This window comes from Pezoporus wallicus, unplaced genomic scaffold (assembly GCF_028554395.1).
Source record: "Pezoporus wallicus isolate ANWC-B61680 ecotype Strahan unplaced genomic scaffold, APGP_CSIRO_Pwel_v1 contig_6923, whole genome shotgun sequence".
NCBI lineage: Eukaryota > Metazoa > Chordata > Aves > Psittaciformes > Psittacidae > Pezoporus > Pezoporus wallicus.
The window spans coordinates 1865992-1877025 of NW_026637289.1; the positions used below are offsets into that span (position 1 = coordinate 1865992).

The window sequence follows — 11034 nt, forward strand, 5'->3', positions numbered from 1 at the left end:
AAAATCCGGGTAGACGTTCAGAAAATGAGTTACCAGTCCACAAGTACAGAGAAAACTATCGAAGAAAGGAGATGATTTTTAATGCCATTCAACATAACATACTATTAATTTATTTCTGAAACAGCCTTGCATTAAGCTGTAACATCAAAAGAAGACATTGGGAACCTCTCTGCACACTTACATGCGTATGTGCTTGCATTGCAACACACCCTATGTTTTATCCTAAATATATTATTGAACATAACCATGTTCAGTAGCATTTCATTGCAACTTGGAAATACACAAACTGCCCACATGTCAAAACTAAATTTTCTTGCTGCTAGTCTAGCAGCATTTCAAGAAGGATGCTACTGTACAAATGGGTTGCTGTGAGAAGGAGCATGCTTTGAAAGCAGCTGGGTTTTTTTGGGTACATTTTATAATGGCCATTTCTTTGCCTTATAGGGTAATGTTGCCAAATGATAGATTCCATCAGGGTAGTGAATAGTCAAGCAAAGAATCAGTGTTGAAAGTGGTGTGGTCATTGCCTGTTCCCATCTTCCTCACTGGGTTCAGCTGGTCCTCCAAAGATCAGAAATAAGAGTTTCTCACCTCAGTTACTGAAGTAAGATCAGTCAGGCACAGAAGCAGAAACTTGGCTGCAGGGCTGCGATACTTTCAAGTTGCATACTTAGCGGCATTGACTTGTACCTCCTGATGGAAAACTTTGCACATAAGTAAGCATGAATATGAAACCTTCTTGTAGTTTTTGCCCTGTAATAAAATATCTTACAAGACATCATTTTGTGATTATATAACTATTAACTGTGGGAGATGAGATAAAAGCATACTTCTTTTTCTATTGAAGACATCTTTCAGTACACTCTTCAGATTATATTATGTCCAGATAACAAGGTCGAGCCTTTGAATACAAATAAACAGTGTATGTGCTGAACTGAGCCAAATGGATGCTAGCTTCTATTTCCTTCTAAATAAATATTTCTTTTTCCTTTTTTTTTTCTTTAAAGTACGTTTCAGCTTAAGCTGGAGCCAACTGCTCTTGCTTCCTTTTGCTTTGCTTCAGCAGTTTTTTTTATAAAGTGCAGCTGTAAGCAGAGGAGCTTTGCATAGACCGAATGCCACAGAAATCTGCAGTAAATAGTCTGCTTTGTTGTAGATATTCCTGAGCAGTATATTTAATGAGTAATGATCTGTTTACTGATGGAGAATACCTTCTCTTTGAAGGCAGCTTTCATCCCAGCCAGCCATGGTTTTTTCGGTACTGTAAGTAATTGAACTGGCTGGTGAAGTGACTGCTGCGGTTTGGCAAAAGCCGATTTGTCATGCCTTGTTATTTTACTGAGGAACATTTCTAGGAGCTTATGTTCTGCAAAGTCCTTCTGTTGAACCTGTATTGTGAACAAATGCTTGTTACCACATTTATTAGAAATACTGCCTAAACGGATGTTCAATTAGTCAAATTTAAGGGGAAAGAAAGGTGAAATCAGTTTGTAAAGTGGAGACTAGCATTCTGCAAATGAATCGTCATCCAGATCTGTATGTACTGGCTGGTATCCCTTAAATTAACAATGCTGTTTATCAGCACTTACTACCAGCAGGCATTTCTTCACACAGAAATCAGTTTTTTTGGTGAGTGGAATGGTTCCTCATCTCTGAGAGTGGCTCTTCCTCCCCACAAAACTTGTGGGAGTTAGATTCTGTTTTGAAAAGAGATAACAACAGTGGCATATCTAAATAATTATTATCTCGTCTTTATATTTCAGCACAAACCAGCGTTAATCCAAAGCAGCACAGTGCTGATAAAGACGAGCTCTATCAGAAAAGCATCCCAAAGAAGGAGCACAGTGTGAAAGAAATCCTGAAAATGGAATCCAGTCCTCCAAAAGGAAAAGATTTCTTCCAGACCAACATTTCACCAGTTACCCCAGAAAAAGACTTGGATGATTTGCATAAGAACTATAGCCCAGAGAGGTGTTTCTTCCCTCGAGTTGTCTACCCAATCCGACCTCATGTTCCAGAAGACTATCTGAAAGCTTCCTTAGCATACGGGATGGACAGACCCAGCTACATTACTCACTCACCCATCCAGACATCCACTACACCGAGTCCTTCTGGGAGGAGCAGCCCAGACCAAAGCTTAAAAAGTTCAAGCCCTCACAGCAGTCCAGGGGTCACGGTTTCGCCCCTGGCTCCCACTTCCCAAGAGCACAGAGAGCCGTACTCTTACTTGAATGGATCATATGGCTCGGAAGGATTGGGGTCTTATCCTGGATATGCACCCCCTGGCCACCTCCCACCTGCCTTTCTACCGTCCTATAACCCCCACTACCCCAAATTCCTGATACCTCCATTCAATATGAGCTGTAATAACCTGAGCGCTTTGAACAATATCAATGGCATCAACAATTTCAATCTCTTCCCAAGGATGTACCCTCTCTATGGCAACCTGCTCAGTGGAGGTAGCCTTTCCCACCATATGCTGAACCCCACCACACTCCCCAGTTCATTGCCCAGTGAAGGAGGCCGTCGATTGCTGCAGCCTGATCATTCGAGAGACTTCCTCATACCAGCACCTAACAGTGCCTTCTCTGTCACGGGCGCTGCTGCCAGCATGAAGGACAAGCCATGCAGCCCTACCAGCGGGTCACCCACAGCTGGTACAGCAGCCAGTTCAGAACACATAATGCAACCTAAACCTACCTCAGTGGTGTTGGCTGCCACCGGTGGTGAAGAAGCCATGAATCTCATTAAAAGTAAGAGGAATGTGACCGGTTACAAAACCCTCCCATACCCACTGAAGAAGCAGAACGGAAAGATCAAGTACGAATGCAACGTTTGCTCGAAGACCTTTGGCCAGCTCTCCAATCTGAAGGTAGGCAGCGGAAGATGAAACACAAGCCTTCTTGGAAGGCTCTGATTTATCCCTGTAGGATATCTAGCAAAAGCAGGGATGGACCTCCCATGCTTGTTAGGCTGTGTATCAGTCTGGGCTTAATATGGTACCGCCAGCAAGAAACCATGGCTGTAAAGACAGTGTTTTAATACCCACACCACCTAATTAACTAGATAACATTGTGTTTTGGCAATGGGAGTCTTCTGCTAACTGAGGGAAACACCTGAAAATACTTTTGTTACAGTACTGAAGACTGCAAACTGCTAATTGCTTTGTTTCTCCCTAGGTGCACCTCCGAGTGCACAGCGGAGAGAGACCATTTAAATGCCAGACTTGCAATAAAGGCTTCACACAGCTGGCTCACCTCCAGAAGCACTATCTGGTACACACAGGAGAAAAACCCCACGAGTGTCAGGTACGTAACACCACAGAGATAATGTTCCCAAAGGGATGGCTGGGCAGCATGCAGGGAGGGCTCTGTGACCAACCCTTGGCTGCTCAAGGATGGAGTCTATATCACAGCCACTTCCAGCCCTGGTGCAGCAGCACCTGGGAGACGGCAGGGTTGCCCTTAGCCTGCTAGAGCAACATCTGCCTGATACAGTTTTGCCATCGGCCATGCTCAAAATGCTGCTCAGCAATAAAATACAAAAGGTGGGGATTTTTTTCCCCTTTGTGAGAAAGCATGAAAATATATAAAATATATAAAAAGCTTCTGCTTCATCCTGCCGTCTCCTCCTAGGTGTCTGTGGTTTAAACCATAAAATCCCCTCCCACTCATTCACTGTTTCTCTGCCAACCCCCCACATTAGGTTTGTCACAAGCGTTTCAGCAGCACCAGCAATCTCAAAACCCACCTGCGGCTCCACTCTGGAGAGAAGCCTTACCAGTGCAAGCTCTGCCCAGCCAAATTCACCCAGTTTGTGCACCTGAAGCTGCACAAGCGTCTTCACACCCGGGAACGTCCCCATAAATGCATCCACTGCCACAAGAGCTACATTCACCTCTGCAGCCTCCAGGTCCACCTGAAGGGCAACTGCCCTGTCGCCCCTGCCTCTGGCCTGTCCATGGAGGAGCTGAATCGAATCAACGAGGAGATAGAGAAGTTTGACATCAGTGACAATGCCGACAAGTTGGAAGAAGTGGAGGACAGTATCGACTTAACATCTATCGTGGAAAAGGATATACTGACCATGCTCAGGCGGGAAATGGAAGGAGCTAATCTGAAAGTGTCTCTACAGAGGAACCTGGGAAATGGACTTATCTCCTCAGGATGCAACCTTTACGAGTCGTCAGATATGTCAATTATGAAGTTGCCTCACGGTCACCCACTACCTCTGTTACCTGTAAAGGTCAAGCAAGAAACAGTTGAACCAATGGACCCTTAAGACTTTTCGGCAAAGTGATTTCTTTTTTTAATTTATGACTTGGCAAGTCAGGGTGCCTGTAGCAGTTGCTTGTACATAGTTTCAATGCTGCAAAGCAATCTTGGCTTACAGTAGTTTCTCTACTCTCTCCCACTGAAACAAGGAACTCCAAAGTTACTGTTTTCTCAGGGCATAAAAAGGGGCAAAGGACTGTGCATTGCCTCGCCAGTTATTAAGAGACAATCATCTATCCGTAATTATTTTTTCAATAATAGTACTTCATAATTTATTATGCAATTAATCGTTCTAAAAGCAATAATTAGGAAAATGTTTACAATGACTGGAAAATTCATTGTAATTTTTACTTTAAATGTTTTTAATTTTTGTTTTATGGCCATTCTTTGTAGATACTTTTTTTTTTTCCTGCACATCTGTTTCAAGAACCTAAGATTGGGGTTTCCGTAAATGTGTTTTATGTACCGATGTCTTTTAAACAAATGTGGTTTTTCCTGTTGCCAAAGTTGGACATTAGACATGCAGAATCCTAGATCTGTTGGTTTGAAAAAAACACTGTCTACTTTTATGTGCAAATCACCCCGCTGGGAATTGGAATGGGAAACAAAAAAAGAACCAACCCAGAGTAGGAGCAAGCAGGGACGAAAGTGCTGCCCCTGGCTCTCTGAGGATAGGAGAGAGGTTCTTCTCCCTGCAGCTGTCCGGGGAGCAGATGTGGCACAGCAAACACCCACCTGCCATGGACAGTGATCCCACAGGTTTTTAGGACACAGCTTTAGCGCCACATTGTTGTGTCGTCATTTAGCCCCACATTTACATTGTCGTGTAACTTGATGACCAAAGGAATGCATGAGCTTCAAGTGGCTCTTCCAACAATCCCACCTACACTCTTCCTTTTCCAAAAGCAGTTTAAAAGCAAACAGACAAATATTCTTAATATTCTGCCTAAAAGGAGGGGTTTGTCAGACTTGTTTCTTCTATTTTTGTTTTCATTTGGCCAGAGCCTTCCAGGGATTAAAAAAATATATATATAAAAAAAATGGTCAGATTCCCTGGGAAAGAAGGGGTTCAGTTTTACTTGTATTTTCCTCTCCCACTTTGTCTGGGTAGAAGTGGGGAACAAAGTCCTTTCCTGGCACATACATTTTTCTCCTTCCTTCATGTATGATTCAGATTTTTCTCAGTATTTGTACATTTTGTGATTAATTTAATTAAAGAAGAAAAGGGCATTGCAAAGTTGTTGAACAACAATTACCTCAGTGCTTGTGTCCAGTGGTGCAGACAATGCTGTTTTATCTAAATGCTTTGCTACTTTAGAGAAGAAACCAAAATGTGCACAGGGAAAGATAGAATACGCGTCCTTTTATCTTTTTGTTTTGCTAAGCCCAAAGATGACGTTTGAGGTGTAGCAAAGATACATGTATATTTATAGATATATTTATACCACTATACTATATATGTATATGTATATATATTTATACCACTTAAGTTGTGAGCCAAACCATGTAATAAAACCTATTTTTCATCTAAGCATGAAAATCAGATGTTATCCGGTTTTGCATGTTACAAATGACCTCAAACCCAGGAGAAGGTTGTATTAAGGCGTTTACTCCGGGTGCAGCCCCAGCTTGCAAACACCTTACCCGAGCAATGTCACCCACACATGGTGTCACAGTAGGAACGACCCTGTTTGCAGGACAGGGGTCCCCCATCACTCCCCTGCTCTCCCAGCAGCAGGTACAGCAGGGAAGGAGGTGGGTGGTCACTGACCAAACAGAGCCAGAGAACGTAGCTAAAAGAACCTGAACAGAAGCCAGATAGGACCTGTGTGTGGTGCAGGGCAGGATGGAATTCCAGTGGGATGAACCCCTCATCTTGTTTTACCCTGCCATGAACAAGTTGCCCAGTTAACTTGCATAACTGTAAGTAGCATTATTGCACACCTCCTGCTATCTGTACCTTTTTGCCGGGTTATATTCTTACGAATGTTAAAGTAGCCCACTGCAGCAATCCAGGACTCGCTGGTTTTTATCAGCAAAATTCCTTTTAATGCCTTCAGTTTAAAACCAGACAATCCCAAAATACAGGTCTCTCCACACAGCTTTTGAAGGACTACCTACAGTTCATTACATTTCCACTCCTGCAAATTGTGAGGCTGACATCTTTTAAATGTAGCAATAGTTCATAAATATAGTACTTACTTGTAGGATAAACCAAAGTATCACTACTCTGTCACTGGACACACACTTTTCCTATTATTTGCCTGTAGTGCTTTCTTGTATTTGATACAAATTTTACAAGAATTTATATGCGTCAGCTTTAAGAATTGTTACTTCTCTTTACTGTTTCCCCCTTCCCTTAGATGTTTTACATGTGAATGTAGCAACAATCAACAGTGTTTTGGGGTTTGGTTTTTTTTTGTCTCTCTTAAGAAAGACTCTGACCAAAGTTAACAGCTTTTTACTTTGCTAGGACAACAAACTATCCTATGTTTACGTATTGGTTTACATCATTATTTATGTGCAAATTGTCAAATGTAAATTAAATATAAGTGTTCATTGCTTTACCAATGCTTCCCTTGTCTTCAATCCGAGAGCATGCCTGCGGAGCCTCGTTGTGGGGCGCCCTCCCCTCCCAGCCGCAAACACACTCTGTGCCGAGGGCGATGATGTCTCCGACAATGCCGACTTCTGCCTTTGTGGGTTCCTGGTTTTCCGTGCTGGAAAGCTGCGAGCAGCCGTGCCAGAGCCGAACACCCTGGCTTTGTTAACTACAGCACTCTCCTCGCCTTAGCCAGTACCTAAAAAAACAAAATGGGATGATTAATTTTTTAAACCCCAAGAATTTTCAGTGTTTTGATGGAAATTCTCGACTGCTCTGTGCCTCGCAGAGATGCGAGCAGGGTTCTCATTTACATTTTCCCAAATGATTGTCATTTCTGGTCTGAAACCCTAACCACTGGGACCACAATGACACAGTCGCAATGTCAGCGTGAGACCACTTAGTCCTGTATCAACATGGTGGGAACTGCATTCAAAACAAATGGGGATCTGTTTTCACTGCTCACAAAGGATACGCGAATGTGAATGATATCCAGCAGATCAGGCACCCGTTCATTCCCCCACCTTGACCAGAAAGTTACAGCAGGCTGGGATGCCCAGAAAGCTAATTCAACATTTGCTACTTCCATTATTTACTGTGAGATTGAAACCAGAGAGGCCATGTGCTGCCCTGCCCTACCTGCACGCTAAAGAAATAATGTTGCTGCTCATATTGAGACACTCAGCGCCGTATGATGTTTTAGAAGTATTTCACTGTCCTCTTAAGAAATTCATTTAAACATCTGTCTCAAGAATTTGACATACTGCCAGCTCCGAGCTGTGGAGTTAAGAAAACCAGAGCACTGTTGTCATAAACGTGCCAAATGCAGCATGTTACAGTCCTGTACTCGACAGAGCTATTGCTGTAATAATGTTTTTTAAGAAAAGCAGAGGATAACCGTTACCACCATAAATCATGCTTCATTTCTTGGCAGAGCATTGCGTTGTGCTGGAGAGTTATGTCCTGGGGACACTTGTAAGCTTTAGAAGATGTTTAATAAAACACATTACATAAAAAGACAATGCACGTTATAGATCACAGCCTCGCAGGGCCGAGCACGGCAGCTGCTGCCTGGGTTTCTGGCAGCCCCCAACCGCTGGAAGCCACTGAGGGCATGTGCTGCAACCAGAAATGCAGCAGGTTTCAGCCGTGGCAACAGCACCACCAGGTCAGCTAACCCTAACAGCCTCAGCAAGGTGCAGGGCAGGAAAGCTTCTCCTTTTGGATGCCGCCATGAAGTGCAGCCCTGCAAGGCCGTGCACCCTCAGCAGATGGGCTCGATGTGTACCTTGCTGCCACCAGTGTGAAAATGGTGGGGACCAAGCATGATGTGGCCAGGAAGGCAACATGCATTTTCCTTCCGGGGCTTTGACAGCTGAGCTGTTTTGCCACTGAACAGGGTGAAATACAGCTGTGATAGACTCAAACACAGATGTAAGGATGGCCAGCAGGTGGTAGAGGGAGGTGATCCTCCCTGTCTACTGGACTCTGGTGAGGCCTCTGAGGACTCTGGAGCACCATGTCCAGTGCTGGGCTCCTTCGTACAAGACAAGTTGCTCTTGGAGGGGGTCCAGTGGAAGGCCACAGGGATGGTCAGGGGTCTAGAGCATCTCTCTTATGAGGAGAGATTGCAAGAGCTGGGCCTACTTAGTCTAGAGAAGAGAAGGCTGAGAGGGGATCTCAATAATGCATGTAAATATCCCAAAGGTGGGTGCCAGGAACATAGTGCCAGACTTTTTTCAGTGATGCCCAGCGACAGGACAAGGAGCAATGGCCACAGACTAAAACACAGGAGGTTTCACCTTGGACTGGATGATCCCAGAGGTCCCTTCCACCCTGGAATGATTCTGTGATCATGTGATCCCTCCCTTCTGGCTGGTTTATAAAGCACAGTGCCTCTCAGCTGAGTGCTGGGGGAGACACCACTAATTCCCAGTGTGGCAATTACTGCCTTGAGGTCAAAAATGAAAAACGTGACTCACTGAGGGGGTATGAGCCCTTCGGGTTCAAATCAGTGGCTGCCAGTGCACGGCTGTGTGCCAACGTGCTGGGACTGCACGGGATGCAGCCCGAAACCTTTGCTGTCGTTCAGAGGCATTACGTTAAAGCGAGGGAAATAGTTGTGGCTGTAATTAAAGGCAGCCAGGAAACACTTGGCTAATTACTGCATGAGCCAGGTCTGAGTGGATGTGGTGCGGCCGAAGAATGTGCCTGTAATGGGACAGGTATCTGCAAAACACAAGCTGTCATGGTGGCCTAAGCAAAACTCACCACCAGCATCAGGGAGCTGCCCTGCAGCGAGAGTGAGGTCTCCCTCGTCCTCTGTGACTGGCCGGCGTACACTGGCAGGGAAAGGGCAGCTGCCTGAGCTGGGATGTGTAGGCACAGGTGGGAATTTTGGTGACTTCAACATTACCCAGTCCTACCTGAAGAGCACAGAAACATGGCTTTTTGCCAAAGACACAACGCTTCCCAAAAGCACAGGTGTTCAATTTCTCATCGGATGCTGATGAAGGGCCAACCTGCAGCCAGCATCTGCCATTCCCGTTCTCACAAGCAGCACGTGGAAGTGCAGGCAGGTAGCACATTTGCACACCCACTAAGGCCACATTTGCACTAACTGAGTCAGTGGCAGAAGGCTCAAGATGCATGACTTTGCTTTTGCTCATTTATAAAAGAGGCTGGGGAAGATTTCCTAGCAGTTCACAGTGGTGGCCGAAGTGGTGAGAAGCTTCTAATCCTCACCAAGCCACTGCTGCCTCATTGCCTGCTGCAGATGCAAGGTTGCATTTTTGTCCCATGCTAGAGGGGTCAGATGTCAATTGCTTAGAGGCACATGCAAGCAGACATCACCTTTTGCTTCAAAACCAAGCCTCATTGCCTCCACTGTGATAGCTTGCAGCTTGACACAAGTTGGATGGCAGCCTGTGCAGGAAAACCCGGTGCAGGGATGATTAGATGATGCTTTCCACCTGCAGGCAGCACAGGCTCTGCTGGCTCAGGCCATTCATCTCTGCAAAAGGACACCTAGGAAAGACACCTGAGAAAAAGAAGGGCTCCTGAAGTGTTGTCTCATCCTGCACTGATGTGGTTGGAACTGGATGATCCTTAAGGTCCCTTCCAACCCAAACCATTCTATGAGTCTATGTCCTACCACTCACTATAAAGTTCTCCCCAGCACCGTCTCCAAGGGCAGGGCAATGTGGCCCCGTGCACCAGCCAAAGCCAGTGCCTGAACATCTGTCTCTTGGCACTTCAGAGGTACCTGCCAGCCACCACATCTCGCCACAAACTGCTGTCTGGAGCTGGGAATTGAACAGACCGGCTGCTGTGGAAGGTAAGCCAGGTTCCAGGAGCAGGGCAAGGAGCTGAGGTCACTGGGAAGGTGGCATCTACCCTGGGGAGGCATATATACCCTTCCCAGCAAGGACCCCCACAGCTGGCAGGGGGTAATCTCTGGCACAGGGCATGCATAAACTTCTGCTCCCTTTCAATGCCATGGCTTGGGGCAGGAACCCATGCCCAGATCATGGGGACGGGCAGTGCTGCTGTGTGTGTGGGGCAGAGATCACAGAATCAGAAAAAGTTTGGGTTGGAAGGGACCTTAAAGATCATCTGCTTCCAACAGGGACGCCTTCCACTACAGCAGGCTGCTCAAAGCCCCCTCCAGCCCTGCCTTGAACACTCATAGCATCTTGAACATCTCTAAAAAGAGATGCCTGTCTCTCAGGGAAAGGAAGACGGGCACTCAGAGCTGGTGGCCAGGCATCCTGGTGGCACACAGGCCAGTGGCCCTTCCCTCCTTTGTGGGGAGATGGTTGGGATGCCAAACCACTTAGGTAGGTGTGACCAAATAGCCCTATTGAAGGGAGCCAAACCAGTGCGACTTCCTTATTGTGCAATGATTAATAAAGGCTTTCAGCTCCTTTTTTTCCATTAATTGTGAATAGGCAAGTCCTTGATCATTTCCTTATCCAAGGACTGAGTGAGATTCCTTACAGCATTCCTGCCCAAAGTGGCTGCACTGCGCTGGGAAGAGAAGCTGTGATATTGAAACCATGCACAGTGAAATCAAAGGCTGAGCACATTTTTCCTGGTTTGCTCATGCTGAGGACTCTGCCATGACAACGGGATACTGGGCCTAGGATTAGGGAGACC

At 45.6% G+C, this 11034-nt stretch overlaps 1 protein-coding gene and 1 long non-coding RNA gene across 5 annotated transcripts in view; one reads left to right on the plus strand and one right to left on the minus strand.

Annotated features, from left to right (window-relative positions):
- Positions 1–5053, plus strand: part of PRDM1 (PR/SET domain 1) — a 103981-nt gene extending 98928 nt beyond the window's left edge. For all 4 annotated transcript variants that reach the window (XM_057404691.1, XM_057404692.1, XM_057404690.1 and 1 more), the window contains 3 exons: positions 1764–2872; positions 3180–3308; positions 3706–5053. In XM_057404691.1, coding sequence (XP_057260674.1) covers positions 1764–2872; positions 3180–3308; positions 3706–4281 — 1814 coding nt within the window. In that variant the 3' untranslated portion in view covers positions 4282–5053. The remainder of the gene's footprint in view (positions 1–1763; positions 2873–3179; positions 3309–3705) is intronic.
- LOC130596754 (uncharacterized) lies at positions 45–8140 on the minus strand. Its single transcript, XR_008971595.1, has 4 exons — positions 6843–8140; positions 4086–4237; positions 3751–3969; positions 45–1388 (listed from the first exon to the last, which is right to left on the minus strand). It is a non-coding gene; the product is annotated as an uncharacterized LOC130596754 (long non-coding RNA).
- Positions 8141–11034: the final 2894 nt, after the last annotated feature.